The sequence below is a fragment of the Leucoraja erinacea genome, chromosome 39, assembly GCF_028641065.1.
Source record: "Leucoraja erinacea ecotype New England chromosome 39, Leri_hhj_1, whole genome shotgun sequence".
In the NCBI taxonomy this organism is placed as follows: domain Eukaryota; kingdom Metazoa; phylum Chordata; class Chondrichthyes; order Rajiformes; family Rajidae; genus Leucoraja; species Leucoraja erinaceus.
This window is the reverse complement of record NC_073415.1, coordinates 11,634,228-11,651,706: the sequence shown is the minus strand read 5'-3', so window position 1 is coordinate 11,651,706 and position 17,479 is coordinate 11,634,228. Positions and strand designations below refer to the sequence as shown.

General features: G+C 48.2%; 1 protein-coding gene across 1 annotated transcript; it reads right to left on the bottom strand.

Moving 5' to 3' along the window:
• Positions 1-1,173: 1,173 nt before the first annotated feature.
• LOC129714383 (G-protein coupled receptor 54-like) lies at positions 1,174-10,977 on the bottom strand. Its single transcript, XM_055663950.1, has 5 exons — positions 10,270-10,977; positions 6,586-6,710; positions 5,388-5,523; positions 3,769-4,007; positions 1,174-2,663 (listed from the first exon to the last, which is right to left on the bottom strand). Exons 1-5 carry the CDS (start codon positions 10,526-10,528, stop codon positions 2,304-2,306), a joined length of 1,119 nt encoding a protein of 372 aa, XP_055519925.1. The 5' UTR covers positions 10,529-10,977; the 3' UTR covers positions 1,174-2,303.
• Positions 10,978-17,479: the final 6,502 nt, after the last annotated feature.

Below are 17,479 nucleotides of genomic sequence, written 5' to 3'. Positions count from 1 at the left end.
TAGACGATGTGGCCAGCAAAGCCTCACCCCTTCCTCACAGGGTCAACCACCCAGAAATGTAATTGCCGTTCCAAGGAAAAATGAATTGAATTACTTTTTGTCAACAGAAGACAAAAAGATTCTCGCAGAAGATAGACACAAAAAGCTGGAGTAACTCACCAAACCCCTCCTCATTCTCATCAGCCCACCGAACATCTCCCCAGTCCCATCAGGATGGTTCTCTCATATACGATAAGGGTGTGGTCCCATTCTACCAACCTACCTCACTGGGGCCCTTGCTCTTTTTTAAATCTGCACTTTCTCCGTCGCTGTGAGGCAGCAGCTCCTCCAGCCGGAGTGGGCATTGACTGAGAAGTAGATGTTCTTCAAAGCCCAATATCCCCAGATCCTCGTTGGACTTCCTCAGCCCCATCCTCAGAACAGGGATGAGGGGGAATTTCTTTAGTCAGTAGGTGGTGAATCTGTGGAATTCATTGCCACAGTTGGCTTTGGAGGACACGTCTTTGGGTATATTTAAAGCGGAGGTTGACAGATACATGATTAGTAATGGTGTCAAAGGTTACTTTTAGAAGGCAGGAGAATGGGGTTGAGAGAAGAAAATAGATCAGCCACGACTAGACCAAGTGGTAGAGTTGCTGCCTTACAGCGCCAATGACCCGGGTTCGATCCCGACTACAGGAATTGTCTGTATGGCGTTTGTACCTTCTCATCGTGACCTGCATGGGTTTTCGCCGGGTGCTCCGGTTTCCTCCCACACTCCAAAGACGTGCAGGTTTGTAGGTTAATTGGCTTGGTATAAATGTAAACATTGTCCCTAGTGTGTGTGTAGGATAGTGTTAGTGTGTGGGATCGCTGGTCGGTGCGGACTCGGTGGGCTGAAGGGCCTGTTTCTGCGCTGTATCTCTATAAATAGACTTGATGGGTCAAATGGTCTAATTCTGTTGTTACACAAAATTGCTGGAGAAACTCAGCGGGTGCAGCAGCATCTATGGAGCGAAGGAAATAGGCGACGTTTTGGGCCGAAACCCTTCTTCAGACTGATGGGGGGTGGGGGGGGGGGGAAGGAAGGAAAAGGGGAGGAGGAGGAGCCCGAGGGCGGGCGGGTAGGAGGGTGGGAGGAGACAGCAAGGGCTAGCAAAATTGGGAGAATTCAATGTAAATGCCATCAGGACGCAAGGTCCCCAGGTGGAATATGAGGTGCTGTTCCTCGGACTAGACTGTTCTTCCTCCTCAAGGTCTAATTCTGTTCCTGTGTTTATGGTCTTATGGTAACTGTGACTCTACAAGGCTCCAGCATTGCATATTTTCTCTGTGGACGTGTGTGTGTGGTTTGATTGCACTGGACAGCACTCACTGTATAAGTGACACTCATAATCTTAAGGCCAGCACCAACTTTGAGTAAAAGGTTGCTCGTGGCTGACCTCTGCTGGTGAGAACCTGGCCATTCAGTGTAGAATCTAGATAGACACAAAATGCTGGAGTAACTCAGCAGGCAGGCATCATCTCTGGAGAGAAGGAATGGGTGACGTTTCAGGTCTGAAGAAGGGTCTTGACCCGAAACATCACCCATTCCTCAATGCTCCATTATTGTAACGTGTGTAAAGATACAGTGGAGTTCTTGTTCTGATCCAATCCAGTCAAATTCATCTACACATCAATACAACAACTCTCCACGTTCCAGTAGCAGCTTGCAACTTACAACTATGAAAAGTCCGATCTTTTCCCAAGGAGATACACAATTCCTTATTTTTTTAATATGAACTCGAAGCAGCATTGTAAATTTGGAACAAATAATATTAAAGACAGGAATTATTTAAGTACCTGAACAGATATCCATTAGTGACTGATGAAGTGACTGCTTCACAGCGAACACCATTGTGTACACAGTTCTACACATTGACAGCAACATGACTATAATGGGAACCACAACACTATAACATGACTATAATAGTGACCACAACAGTATCAGTGATAAGTCAGTAATTACAATATTTCGATGTATGGTATTCAAATCTCACAGTACCAATTAGTGATAATAAATGTCTCTTGAACTCGAACTCATAGTGACTTCATTACTTAAAAATAGTTTGTGACATCCTAAGTTAATGAAATGTATTTATGAAAAAAATCATGTTCCATTTTGTAAGTGGTGTACGCCAATGATACAAGTGATGTCCTTGTTTTAACTTTGACCCCAGTTACTCTGACAGAGATGGCTCTGGGATGGTCACCGACTTGGTTGTAGACTCCACCTTTGGTTCCAGACAGTAGATACAAAGGCGTTCGTGTCACCTTTGTAGAGCTTAGGATTCCTCGGTGACAAACTTCACCTCTGCATTTCTGGAGCCGTTACTGAAGGTGCTGTCTCTCACCCGTTTCTTGAACATGAAGGGAAAAGCTTTTCTGAAGGATCTCCTGAAACTCTCGCCCATGAAGGCGTAGACAATGGGGTTGATGGAGGAGTTGACGTAGGACATGCAGTTGGCCCAGGTCTTGATCTTGTAGGTCTCAAAGTTGACTTGGAAGCCGGAGTAGAAGACCTGAAAGAGGATGAAGACCTGGATGGGGCCCCAGCACACGGTGAACAAGACGACCACCACCACAACCATCTTGGTGATCTTGGCTCTCATGGCAATTGATCGCTCGGACAAATGGTGGACATTCTGGAAGAGAACACACAGAAGACAATTAATTAACTGCTTCAGCAACCTTAACGGCAACAGAACAAGTGTGTGTCTGAAGAAAGGTTTCGGCCCGAAACGTTGCCTATTTCCTTTGCTCCATAGATGCTGCTGCACCCACTGAGTTTCTCCAGCATTTTTATCTACCTTCGATTTTCCAGCATCTACAGTTCCTTCTTAAACAAAGTATGTGTTCTCTATCACAACCCACCCTCTATCATCTAACAGAGGTCTTCAAAATGTCAGCCAAGACGCAAACTGCTGGAGGGTCCACAGATGCTGCTCAAGTTCCTCCCGCAAAACACAAAGGGAATCTGAAAAATGGTCCTGACTCAAAACTTTGCCTATCCATGTCCCAGACAGATGCTCTCTTGCCTGTTGAGTTCCTTCAGAAGTTTGTTGCTTTCACCATATTCAACTGCATTAAACTGCAGCAAGCAGTTCCAAGCTGGAAAGGGTACAGAGAAGATTTACAAGGATGTTGCCAGGAGTAGAGGGTCTGAGCTATAGGGAGAGGTTGAGCAGGCTGGGTCTCTATTCCTTGGAGCACAGGAGGATGAGGGGTGGCCTTATAGAGGTGTATAAAATCATGAGAGGAATAGATCAGGTAGATGCACAGAGTCTCTTGCCCAGAGTAGGGGAATCAAGGACCAGAGGACGTAGGTTCAAGGTGAAGGGGAAAGGTTTTAATAGGAATCTTAGGGGTAACTTTTTTCAGACAGAGGGTTGTGTGTGAATGGAGTGAGCTGCCAGAGGAGGTCGTTGAGGGAGGGACTATCCCAACATTTAAGAAACAGTTAGACAGGTAGATAGGACAGGTTTGGAGAGGTCAAGTCGACTCCGTCATTCAACCATGGCTGATCTATCTCTCCCTCCTAACCCCATTCGCCTGCCTTCTCCCCATAACCCCTGACACCCACACTGATCAAGAATCTATCTATCTCTGCCTTAAAAAATATCCACTGACTTGTCCTCCACAGTCATCTGTGGCAAAGAATTCCACAGATTCGCCACCCAGTTACTCCAGCACTGTGCATCTTTTTTTGTACTCCCACCTCCCGAGAGGCGCTATATAAATGCAGGGTACCTGGTAGCCACCGTCTGCTGGTCGGACCACGGGCCGGCCGACACGGTGAAGCATGAGGGTGTAGCACACACAGATGGTGACCAGCGGCAACAGGTACACAGCCAGGAAGCTGTAGATGATGAAAGCTTTCTGCTGGGACTGCGTGGGAAAGGCCTCCACACAGTAGGTCTGGAACCCGTACCAGTAGCCCCTCGCTATCCTGTGGTACATCGCCATGGGGGCGGACAGGAGGAAGGAACCTGCCCAGGGTAGAAAACAAAACAAAAGAGTAAAACCTCAAACAAAGGTAGACAAAAGTACTGGAGAAACTCAGCGGGTGCAGCAGCATCTACGGAGCGAAGGAAATAAGGCAACGTTTCGGGCCAAAACCCTTCTTCAGACTGCAAACACACGCACACACACACGCACAAACACCTGCACATGCACACTGACACACCCACACACGCACATGCACTCACAGAGAGACATGCACACGTACGCACGCACCCCAAACATACACCCGCACACACACGCACCTCACACATGTACACACACCCCACACACGCACATGCACTCACAGAGAGACATGCACACACGCACGCACCCCAAACACACACCCGCACCCCACACATGTACACACACCCCACACACACACACTTGCACATGCACTCACTGAGAGACATGCACACGTACACACACACATGCGCAAACAAACACACACACACACACATACACATGCGCACACACATGCGCATACACAAACACACACACACACACACACAACTGGCCCTCCACTCGCTGGAGTTTAGAAGGTTGAGGGGGAACCTCATTGAAACTTACAGAATAATGAAAGGCCTGGATAGAATGGATGTGGAAAGGATGTTTCCACTGGTGGGAGAGTCTAGAACCAGAGGTCATAGCCTCAGAATTAAAGGGCGCTCTTTTAGAAAGGAGGTGAGGAGGAACTTCTTTAGTCAGAGGGTAGTTAATCTGTGGAATTCATTGCCACAGACGGCTGTGGAGGCCAAGTTAGTGGATATTTTTAAGGTAGAGATAGACAAATTCTTGATTAGAACGGGTGTCAAGGGTTATGGGGAGAAGGCAGGAAAATTGGATTAGGAGGCAGAGATCAGCCATGATAGACTGGTGGAGTAGACTCGATGGGCCGAATGGCCTAATTCTGCTCCAATAATTTGTGAACTGGGACCTGGAAGGTAGAACAAACTGCTGGAGGAACTTGGCTAGACACAGTAATAGTCACACCGCATGGAAAAAGGCCCAACTTGCCCATGCTGACCAAGATGCCCCATCTATATTAGTCCCACCTGCCCGCGTTTGGCCCATATCCCTCTCTTGTGGTCTAAGCAATGTTTGATATAGGTGAACAAGACTGTTCAACATTTACACTCAATGCCCCAACCAATGATGATTCCCGCTATCTCCCAGCCCACATGTTTTAGCTGCAGACTTGCACCCCAAGATCACTCTGCACATCAATGCTGTTAACTCTCCTCTTGCATTTGATCTCGATTCTCAGCTTTCCCCATCAAGTCAACCCCCCCCACATCCTCCCCCCCCCCCCCCCCCCCCCCCCAGATTGTGCCCGCAACACCCTCCAGCCACCCACTGGCCTGACTCACTGATCCAGATGGCCACACTGACCGCCATGGCCAGCCTCGGAGTGCGGTGACGTAAGGACTGAAGCGGGTAGACGGTGGCGTAGCAACGATCCATGCTCATGGCCATCAGCGTTATACATGTGGCCTGCACAGTGACCTGGAGAGAGGGGAGATAGGGAGAGAGAGAGAGAGGGGAGAGAGAGAATGAGTGGGAGAGTGGGGTAGAAAGGGGAAGAGGGAAAGGATGTGTGTGTGTGTGTGTGTGTGTGTGTGTGTGTGTGTGTGTGTGTGTGTGTGTGTGTGTGTGTGTGTGTGTGTGTGTGTGTGTGTGTGTGTGTGTGTGTGAGTGTGTGTGTGTGTGTGTGTGTGTGTGTGTGTGTGTGTGTGTGTGTGGGGGGCATGTGTGTCAGTGTGCATGTGCATGTGCATGTGTGTGTGGTGGGGTGTGTGTGTGTGTGTGTGTGTGCATGTCTCTCAGTGTGTGCATGTGCAGGTGTGTGTGTGGGGTGTGTGTGTACGTGTGTGGGGTGCGGGTGTGTGTTTGGGGTGCTTGCGTGTGTGTGTGTGTGTACGTGTGCATGTCTCTGTGTGAGTGCATGTGCATGTGTGTGTGCGTGTGTGTGGGTGTGTGCGAGGGTGTGTGCGTGTGTCAGTGTGCATGTGCAGGTGTGTGTGTGTGCATGTGTGGGGTGCGTGTGTGTGTGGTGTGTGTATGTGTGTCTCTCAGTGAGTGCATGTGCGTGTGTGGGTGGGTGTGTGGGGTGTGTGCATGTGTTAGTGTGCATGTGCAGGTGTGTGTGTGCATGTGTGTGTGTGTGTGTGTGTGTGTGTGGTGTGTGTGTGTGCATGCGTCAGTGTGTGTGTCATGTGCATGTGCGTGTGTGAGTGCGTGTGTGCGTGTGTGCGTGTGCATGTGCAGGTGTTTGTGTGAGCGTGTGTACCTGCCCAAGAGGCTGAGGTAAAGATAGACACAAAATTCTGGAGTAACACACCGGGTCGGGCAGCATCTCCAGAGAAGAGGAATAGGTGACATTTCGGGTCGTGACCCCTCATCTGAGGAAGGGTCTTGACCTAAAACATCACCCATTCCTTCTCTCCAGAGATGCTGCCCGTCCCGCTGAGTTACTCCAGCACTCTGTGTTTATCTTCAGCTTAAATCAGCATCTGCAGTTCCTTCTTCCCCAGGCTGAGGTGAGTGGGCTATTGATCACCTGGTTACCTGCTGTAGGTAGTTGACCAGTTTGCACATGGCATCTCCAAAGACCCAGCTGGTGAGGGGGTAGAGTGTGGCTGTGAAAGGCACGCAGCAAACCAGGAAGATGATGTCCGTTGTGGCCAGGTTCACTGAAAACACAGAGAGGAGACGGATTAACTCACTCACACACACCACATCTAAATGGTGGCCTAAAATAGCCCTAGCTTGCAGCTTATGGCCCAGTGGTCTGCATGGTACACCAGTCATTGAAAGTAGGCATGCAGGTGCAGCAGGCAGTGAAGAAAGCGAATGGTATGTTAGCATTCATAGCAAAAGGATTTGAGTCTAGGAGCAGGGAGGTTCTACTTGAGTTGTTCGGGGTCTTGGTGAACCTGCACCGCCATTCATTGCGTACAGTGCCTGATCATCCAATCTGAGTAAGGACATCCCTGCCTTAGGGGGAGTGCAGAGACCCTTCACCACACTGATTCCTGGGATGTCAGGACCTCTTAAATATAGCCAATGAACTGGAGCCCGGACGACCGTCGGGGAGGGAAAGATCGAAAGACTCACCGCTCCCTGTGTGAAAAAAGAAATTCTCATCTCGGGTTTAAAGGATTTCCCCCTTATCCTTAAGATTGTTCCCCTTGTTAGGGAAGTCCCTAACAAGGGGAACACAGCTTCCTGATCTAGGTCCAATTCCTTTAGAATTTTGAGTTTCTAGAAGATCCCCTCTCAATCTCACACAGAGAGTGGTGAATTTCTTCATGAAAATTCTGTTCAGATATGTGTCGAGGCCATTTCTATTTATTTTTAAGAGGCAGTTAGATGTGGCCCTTGTGGCTAAAGGGATCAGGGGGTTTGGAGAGAAGGCAGATACAGGATACTGGATGATTACAATAAAGATATACATGGCGGTACAATACAATACAAAAACAGCCAACAATGGCCAGTTTCCTTTCTCATCGTTACTTTTTTGCATATCTTTCATCCCTTGTTCTATATCTCTCTACATCTCCGTGTTTCTCTTTCCTGTCTGAAGATGGGTCTCGACCCAAAACGTCACCCATTCCTTCTCTCCAGAGATGCTGCCTGTCCCGCTGAGTTACTCCAGCATTTTGTGTCTAACTTCAGTTATCAATAAACACAGCTAATATTTAGAAAGGATGCTGGATCTTGAGGGCCTGAGGTGGCAAGACTGTTATTGTGACCTTGCACACTCCGTTGTGTAAATCACCATTAGATGTACAAAGTGTAAGAAGGTGGAAAGGAGAGATATCGACAACAGAAACAGGCCCTGCGGAGCCACAATGAGTCCACGCCAACACTCAACTACCTGTTCACACTAGTTCTATGTAATCCCATTTTTACATCTAGTTCCTACACATTAGGGGCAATTTACAGAGGCCAATTAACCGGAGGAAACCCACGCAGTCACAGGGAGAACATGCAAACTCCACATAGACAGCACCCAGGGTCAGGATTGAACCCAGGTCTGCAGCGTTGTGAGGCATCAGTTCCACCCACTGCACCACGCCTTGTACCAGGGAAATGTTCAGAAACCCTGTTCTGTGTGTTGGGGACAAAGGTGTAACTGTAGAATATTCCACCCTAGCGAGCTGTGAAGACTCAACCACTAAGAATATTCCAGACATTTTTAGATGCAGCATTGAAAATTGAGAAAATGACATTGTAACCTATTGGGTAGCGGACACAAAGTCTTTAGTTTAGTTTAGTTCAGAGATGCAGCGAGGAACCAGGCCCTTCGGCCCCACCGACCAATAATTCACGCACATTAACACACACTAGGGACAATTTACATTTACACCAAGCCAATTGGCCTACAGACTTGCACGTCTTTGGAATGTGGGAAGAAACCGAAGATCCTGGAGAAAACCCACGCAGGTCACGGGGAGAACGTGCAAACTCCGTACAGACAGCACCAGTAGTCGGGATCGAACCCGAGTCTCTGCTGTTGCAATCGCTGTAAAAGGCAGCAACTCTACCGCTGTGCCACCGTGTATAATGGCCTGCCCTGTCATCTATCTTTCAGGATCTGCAGCACCTGGTTTGGGTGTATATATATATATATATACACACACTGCATTATTTCATGTATTTTCATGCTGTGACCACTTGAATAGTAACAAATGCTAGCTGCACGCTTCACGATATCCATTCATCAGTTCAGGTACACCAATAAATTGCTCGCAATTGGTTACCTGTGGGGAATACAAATATCGACATCTAATTGTAAATCACTTGGCACTGACAGTGCAGATCCAGAATCCCATTATCGCAGTGACCGGGGGCAAAACCATAAAATAAGCTAAAGTCAGGAGGTTTTTGGTAATAAGAATAAAAATGAAAACGCATAATTTTGTCATCCACTAAAAATAAAGCTTTAAACAAAATGAAAAGTAAATAATGAAACATTGAAACCCAAGTGATATTTGCACAATCCGGCGTAGTTGTGATTATCGTTTAGTTTTATACCGACCGAGCAGCGATTTGTTTGAGAATATCTCATATTCTACGGTAGTTGTGACAAACCTGTCGATTGTGTGAGTTGCCATCTGGTGGCGGAAAGAATAAATTACTGGGAACTGAGCAAAATAAAATCTAATGGCACAGAAGGCTACATCAGAGATACAGGACCTTCGGCCCACAATGTCCATGCTGTACATGATGCTAAATTAAGGTCCACTCCTCTGCCTGCACATAGAAACATAGAAAATAGATGCAGGAGTAGAGGCCATTCGGCCCTTCGAGCCTGCACCGCCATTCAATATGAACATGGCTGATCATCCAACTCAGTATCCCGTCCCTGCCTTCTCTCCATACCCCCTGATCCCTTTAGCCACAAGGGCCACATCTAACTCCCTCTTAAATATAGCCAATGAACTGTGGCCTCAACTACCTTCTGTGACAGAGAGTTCCACAGATTCACCACTCTCTGTGTGAAAATTGTTTTTCTCATCTCGGTCCTAAAAGATTTCCCCCTTATCCTTAAGCTGTGACCCCTAGTTCTGGACTTTCCCAACATCGGGAACAATCTTCCTGCATCTAGCCTGTCCAACCCCTTAATAATGTTGTAAGTTTCTATAAGATCCCCCCTCAATCTTCTAAATTCTAGCGAGTACAAGCCGAGTCTATCCATATATGTCCCCTACCCGCATAACCATGTGTTTATCTAAACGCCTCTTAAATGCCACCAAGTGCCCGCCTCCAGAACTCTTTAGTTTAGTTTTGTTTAGAACTTCGGCCCATCTAGTCGGCGCTGACCAGCGCTCCCCGTACATTAACATTATCCTACACTAGGGACATTTTTTACATTCATACTAAGCCAATTAACCTACAAATCTGCACGTCTTTGGAGTGTGGGATGAAAACCGGAGCGCCCGGAGAAAACCCACGCGGGTCACGGGGAGAACATGCAAACTCCGTACAGACAGCACCCGTAGTCGGGATCGAACCCGGGTCTCTGGCGCTGTGAGGCAGTAGCCTTGTCTAGTTTTTCCTGTGCATTTTAGCCAAACTTTAAACCATTTCAACCACCGTTCAGCCATTAGAACCAAATATTAACACGGTGGCGCAGCGGCAGAATTCTACACGACATCTCCTACAAGACTCTACAATGACAGCTACAACATGAGTCCATCACCCCCCCACCTGCTCCACCCCGACCCCCTCACCCCCGCATCTTACCGATGTAACAGTTGGTGGCTGTCCTGAGCTGCCTCCTGGTACTGACCACATAGACCACCAGAGAGTTGCCCACCAGTCCCACCAACATGAGCAGGGCGAAGAACAGAGGGACTAGCCAGGCATCGGTGAGGAAGGGCGGATCTCCCTCGCCCGTCATGTTGAGGGTGGCAACTCCCGGTCCGGGCCGAGCCGAGATGTCCCAGTCTGTCCAGCCAGCGCTGCCCTCCTCGTTAGCGCTCCCGTTAGCGCTCGCTTCCATATTGGGACCAACCCCAGGTCCAGGGGGGAACTGGCTGGAGGTCGGGGCGACACCTGGGGAACTGGGAGGTCAGCGATCGCCCACAGTCGAGGAGAAGTCAGAGAAAGGTTGTGAACAGCCGCCCCATCGCTGCTACCGGCGGGACGGTCTCCTTGGGCGACGGAAGGTGGGACAACCCCAGGGGGGCGAGGAGGGAGGGAGGAGGAGGGGGCACTGCTTCTGCCGGCGGAGAACCGTGTGGAACCAACTCCAGCGAAGGTAGAAAGACTGCAGTACAGCGAGAGGAGCGAACATCCACCGCTGCTTTTAAACGGAGACACCAGATGTTGGCATCTGGAGCAAACAGCTGGAGGACCTTAGCGGGAGGGGGGAGAGGGGGGTGGTCGCGTTCCGGGTCCGGACCTTGAGAGAGTGGAAGGGTGGGAGCCAGGGGGTTGGGGAGGGGGATAGGGAAGATATGGACTCGGTACAACCAGCTGTGAACTGGGCTGATGGGAGTGAGGGCGAGCGGGGGATAGTCACGGGGGGAGGGTCGGGGGCGGCTTCTCTCCGGCCCACCGGCCAATCTTCTCGCTCGTCTGTCTCTCCAGCGCCAGTTCAATCCCCACCCCAGCCTCTGGGGCAGCTTCGGTTCAGTAGACGAGGAACAGCGCAGAGAGAGAAAGAGAGAGAGAGAGAGAGATTCTGGAGATACGAACAACCGCAGGTGCCTGAATATTGAGGAAAACACAAAGTGCTGGAGGAACTCGCCGGGTCAGGAAACCTAACCATGTGGAGGAAAGATAGACACGAAATGCTGGAGTAACTCAGCGGGCCAGGCAGGCAGCATCTCTGGAGAGAAGGAATGGGTGACGTTCCGGGTCGGGTCTGAAGAAGGGTCTCTCCACAGATGCTGCCTGTCCCGCGGAGTTACTCCAGAATGTTGTGTCTATCTTCGGTGTAAAACCAGCATCTGCAGCCCCCCCACCCCTACACACAGCACTCTGAGAAACGTCACCTATCCATGTACTCCAGAGATGCTGCCTGTCCCGCGGAGTTACTCCAGCACTCTGTGTCTACATATCCATGTTGTCCAAAACCAGATGCTGCAGACCCCCCACCCTTCCACTCCAGCACTCTGTGAAACGTCACCTATCCATGTTCTCCACAGATGCTGCCTGTCCCGCTGAGTTATGGTGCTCCAGCACTATGTAAGAAAATAGTCACATATTCGGGCAGAAATCCTTCCACAGATAGCTGCGTTTCGGGCTGAAACCCGAGGGTTTCGGCCCGCAAACGTTGCCTATTCCCGACTGATAGGTGGAAACAGGTGAGGGGGTGATTGGCAGATGGGTGGAGTAACCTATCCAGTGACAAAGGCTGGAGGTGAAAAGGAGACAAAAGCGGTCAGATATTTAGTCTGTGGAATTCTCTGCCTCAGAGGGCGGTGGAGGCCGGTTCTCTGGATATTTTCAAGAGAGAATCCATAGATAGGGCTCTTAAAAATAGCGGAGTCAGGGGATATGGGGAGAAGGCAGGAACGGGGTACTGTTTGGAGATGATCAGCCATCATCACATTGAATGGCGGTGCTGGCTCGAAGGGCCGAATGGCCTCCTCCTGCACCTATTGTCTATTGTCCATAAGGAGATAAGAGGAGGAGTGAAATGAATGGGAGAGGACAAAGGGGAGGGGAAGGTGGACAGGGGGCATTTAAAGATTCTCAGAATTAATAAGACGTTTCTTCCTTGGGGGGAGCTGAGATGCAGGACCAAGATTTGCAGTTTGTACTGTGATATTACTTTATAAATGCCTGACTATGTAGCAGCTGTAACCTTTCACAACTGTACTATCTTATCGAAACCTACAAAATTCTTAAGGGGTTGGACAGGCTAGATGCAGGAAGATTGTTCCCGATGTTGGGGAAGTCCAGAAAAAGGGGTCACAGTTTAAGGATGAGGGGGAAATCTTTTAGGACCGAGATGAGAAAAACATTTTTCGCACAGAGAGTGGTGAATCTGTGGAATTCTCTGCCACAGAAGGTAGTTGAGGCCACAGTTCATTGGCTATATTTAAGAGGGAGTTAGATGTGGCCCTTGTGACTAAAGGGATCAGGGGGTATAGAGAGAAGGCAGGTACAGGATACTGAGTTGGATGATCAGCCATGATCATATTGAATGGAAGTGCAGGCTCGAAGGGCCGAATGGCCTACTCCTGCACCTATTTTCTATGTTTCTATTTTTCTATCCTTATACTTAAGGGGCATAGATAATGACTCACTAGAACACTCAGTTCCATCAATGATAAAGGCTTTCATTAAAAAAGCTTTTAAACTGATTTTAGAATTATTTTGAAAATAAATCCTGGTCATTTTCTAAATTGACATCAGTGTCTTTGCCACCAGCCTCTGTGGTTGTGACTTCAAAACAAACAGTGTGAATAACTGTGGTATTTGGTCATGGGATCATAGAGTTGAACAGCAGGGAAACAGACCCTTCTGGCCCACCTTGCCCACGTCACCCAACTTGGCATATTGGCCTTGTCCCATGTGCTTGCATTTGGCCCATATCCCTCTAAAACCTTTCCTATCCATATATCTGTACACGTCTCTTTAAAAAGTTGTAATTGCATCCACTTCTGTAGCTTGTTCTGGCAGCCTCAACCTCTGAGTGAGAGAGAGGGAGGGAGAGGGAGGGAGGGAGGGGGAGAGAATGGTATCACCAGAACGTGATAAAAACGTCATGCCTATCCCCTTCCCTCCACAACCCATGGAATTTCAACCCATGTTTTTCGCACAGAGAGTGATGAATCTGTGGAATTCTCTGCCACAGAAGGTAGTTGAGGCCACACAGTTCATTGGCTATATTTAAGAGGGAGTTAGATGTGGCCCTTGTGGCTAAAGGGATCAGGGGGTATGGAGAGAAGGCAGGGAAGGGATACTGAGTTGGATGATCAGCCATGATCATATTGAATGGCGAATGGTGCAGGCTCGAAGGGCCGGATGGCCTACTCCTGCACCTAATTTCTATGTTTCTATGAATCAGATGGCCAACTATCGTCTGCTCCTCTAGACCCACCGCCTGCTGTCCTCTCCTCTTCACCCCACCACTCCCCTCCGTATCGGCAACTGTGGCACGGGATCCCTCCATCCCACCCCGACACCCTTGTCCATCCCACTCAGCAAGAGACCAGTCTGGGGACAGGGATCTGATGAAGGGGAGGAAGAACAATGAAGTCTGATCTGCGCAGGCAGGAACTGCACATACTGGTTTACACCAGAGATGGACTCGGAATGCTGGAGTAACTCAACGGGACAGGCAGCATCTCTGGAGAAAAGGAATAGGTGATGTTTCAGGTTGAGACTCCTTTCAATGAAGCCTGGTTTGCCCATTGAGTTGGGGCAGATGTGCAGCTCAGAGGACACGAGAACAGCTTCCTGTTATAAATTATTCCTTTGGAGATTGTTCTCCCATTGTAAAAAAAAAACATGTCAGGGTGGCACAGCGGTGCAGCTACTGCCTTACAGCGCCAGAGACCTTGTTCGATCTTGACTACGGGTGTTGGCTGTACGTTCTCCCCGTGACCAGCCTGGGTTTTCTCCGGGTGCTCCGGTTTCTGCCCACACTACAAAGACATGCATGTTTGTGGGATAATTGCCTTGGTATAAATGTAAGGAATTGTCCGTAGTTTGTGTAGGATAGTGTTAGTGTGTGGGGATCGCTGGTCGGCACGGACTCGGTGGGCTGAAGGGCCTGTTTCTGCGCTGTATCTCCAAACTAAACTAAACTAAAGATAAATAGATTAATGTTAATAACAAGTGTACGGTAGATACAATAAATAATGTCTTTCAAATGTCTGCACTGATTCCTATCTCCTGTGAAGTGCATTTCAAGTGATATTCTAGAGCACCTTAATATCAGGATAGATGTATAGAGATTAAACATCTGAGGTTTGGTCATTGGTAAAAATGTTTTGTGACTGAGCACTTTAGTGAGGCAGTTTGTGGCTATTTTGAGACTAGCTCAAGGAGTGAGTGGAGAATATGATGTAATACTACAGAATAATGGAGCAGTAACCTTATGATTTAAACACTTAATTATCTCCAAACATCATCAACAATTCACTCGAAATGCAATTGACCAACCCCAACTTGACATCTCTAGCTGGAAATTCAATAGAAATGCTGTCTTGTTTTAATGTCATGTGGCTGTAAATCCAGTTAGCCTTCTAGAGTGAGAGTGATGAGCCCGGCTACAGGCCATTCTCAGAGTGATTCATCTTCAGAGGCTGGTGCCCCTTCTACATGGCTCCTCGTGTAACCTTCCTTTCAGGTTACGGTGGGGATTATTGGAACCACAGAGTCACACAGCACGGGGTGGCACAGCGGTAGAGTTGCTGCCTAACAACGCTAGAGTCCCGGGTTTGATCCTGACCACAGGTGCTGTCTGTGTGGAGTTTGTACGTTCTCCCCAAGACCTGCATGGATTTTCTCTGGGATCTAGAGTTTCCTCCCACACCCCAAAGACGTACAGATTTGTAGGTTAATAGGCATAACACAAATGTAAAATTGTCCCTAGTGTGTGTAGGATAGTGTGTTAATGTGCAGGGATCGCTGGTCGATGCGGACTCAGAGCCAAAGAGTCTGGTTCCCTAAACTAAAACTAAACTCAACATATCCTTCATGTATGAAGTGGTAATAACAATATTTCCTTTTCTCCGAACAACTCCTTTTGGATCTGTACGTATCTAATCTGAGTGTCCATGATTATCATGGATGTACATGCAACAGGTTTCCTTCCTGCGAGTATATGCTTCCAGGACAATGATGGGCACTGAGACTAGATGTACACAGATCGAAGGGGAGTTTTTGGCAGTGGTCAGCCAAGTTCAACGGCAACCCAGTAACCATAGAAACAGAGCACCAGCCACTGGTAACTATCCTAAACAAGCCCATCCACGCGGCTCCAGGGAGACTGATGGCCAGACAGAGACGTATCATTCTTCCTGTCCCAAAGTAACTGCTAGAGCCACACGTATACAAGCCGGGTGGTTCAGGCTCAACTGCCCAATAAAAGTCTGTCACAGATCAATCAAGTCGACCACTCCAGCCGTTGTCAGTCAGGTCACAAACCCAGAAAGGTTCCGATCGCAAGGTTCCGGTCAAAGAGATACGCCAGGAACCCAAACTTTGGCTCATGCCAACCAAGATGCCCCAGTCCACCTGCCTGCATATGCCGCATATCCTAAACTTCCCTATCCATCTACCTGTACAGGTGTCTGTTAAATATTGTTATTATATCAGCCTCAACTACTACCTCTGGCAGCTGGTTCCATACACCCACCACCCTCTGTGTGAAAATGTACTCCTCAGGTTCCTCTTAAAGCTTTCCCCGCTCACCTTAAACCTTTGCCCTTTGGTCCTTGATTATGATCAACTATCCATGTTCTCCACAGATGCTGCCTGACTCGCTGAGTTACTCCAGCACTCTGTGAAACGTACCTATCCATGTTCTTCACACAGATGCTGCCTAACCCGCTGAGTTACTCCAGCACTCTGTGAAACGTCACCTATCCATGTTCTCCACAGATGCTGCCTGACCCGCTGAGTTACTCCAGCACTCTGTGAAACGTCACCTATCCATGTTCTCCACAGATGCTGCCTGACCCGCTGAGTTACTCCAGCACTCTTTGAAACATCACCTATCCATGTTCTCCACAGATGCTGCTTAACCCACTGAGTTACTCCAGCACTCTGTGAAACGTCACCTATCCATGTTCTCCACAGATGCTGCCTGACCCGCTGAGTTATTGTGCAGCAGCATCTATGGAATCTGCTAAGGAAATAGGCAACGTTTCGGGCCAAAACCCGGAAGGGTTTCGGCCCGAAACGATGCCTATTTCCTTAGCTCCATAGATGCTGCTGCACCCGCTGAGTTACTCCAGCACTCTGTGTCCTTCTTTTTGCAATCCTTGCATTTTTGCCATGATTCTTGTGGCCAACTCTAGTCAGAACAAGTTGGAAGATGGGTCCTAAACAGTTCTGCAGGAATAAATACTTAATTATTGTGAGTCTGAAACTTTTTTGACCCTAACTCCCTTTCCCCCATCAACACATTTTGATATAGCTATTTCTTAAGGAACACAACCATGGCATTATAGTAGAACTATCTGTACTGAGGCAGCTATCACAAACCCAAATCCTAAAATGCCAAGTGAATATTCTGAAAAGATCAGATTCTCCTCCCTCCCTCCCTCTCGACGTGACTGAACCACAGTGGCTTCAGGCAAACAGGTTGAGCAATAAATATTGTCTTGCTCAGGTTGCTAATGAAAAAACAGATAAGCTGTGAGGGAGAGTTGAACACACGATGACTGAATTTGTTGAACATTGTATCAGATATTCTGCACTATCCTTCTAAGGTGTCAGGTTTTGATTTTAACATTAGCTAAAGTGAGATGAATGTTCTTCCTCCAGCACCACCAATTAGATTGTGAAAAGTTGTCAATTTGATCACTACCTTTATCTAATGCATGGAAGATCTTGTTACGTATTCAGTCCAAGAAAGGGAGAAGTGGCATTAGTTTGTGCTCCCCATATGGTATTTTATAGGATGTTTGTTGTGTTTGATGATGTGGGAATAAGCAGTGACTCATTTGAACTGACAGATGATCGGATAGTTCCCATCGCTGTGACATTTAAATCCATCAACTCCTCGCATTGCACAAAACATGTTCCTAATGCTGGGGAAGTCCAGTTCCAGGGGCCACAGTCTATAAAATAAGGGATAAGCCATTTAGAACGGAGACAAGGAAACACTTTTACACACACACAGTTGTGAGTCTGTGGAATTCTTTGCCCTACAGGCTGGTTCTCTGGATACTTTCAAGAGAGGGCGGTGGAGGCCGGTTCTCCGGATACTTTCAAGAGAGAACTAGATAGGGCTTTTAAAGATAGCGGAGTCAGGGGATATGGG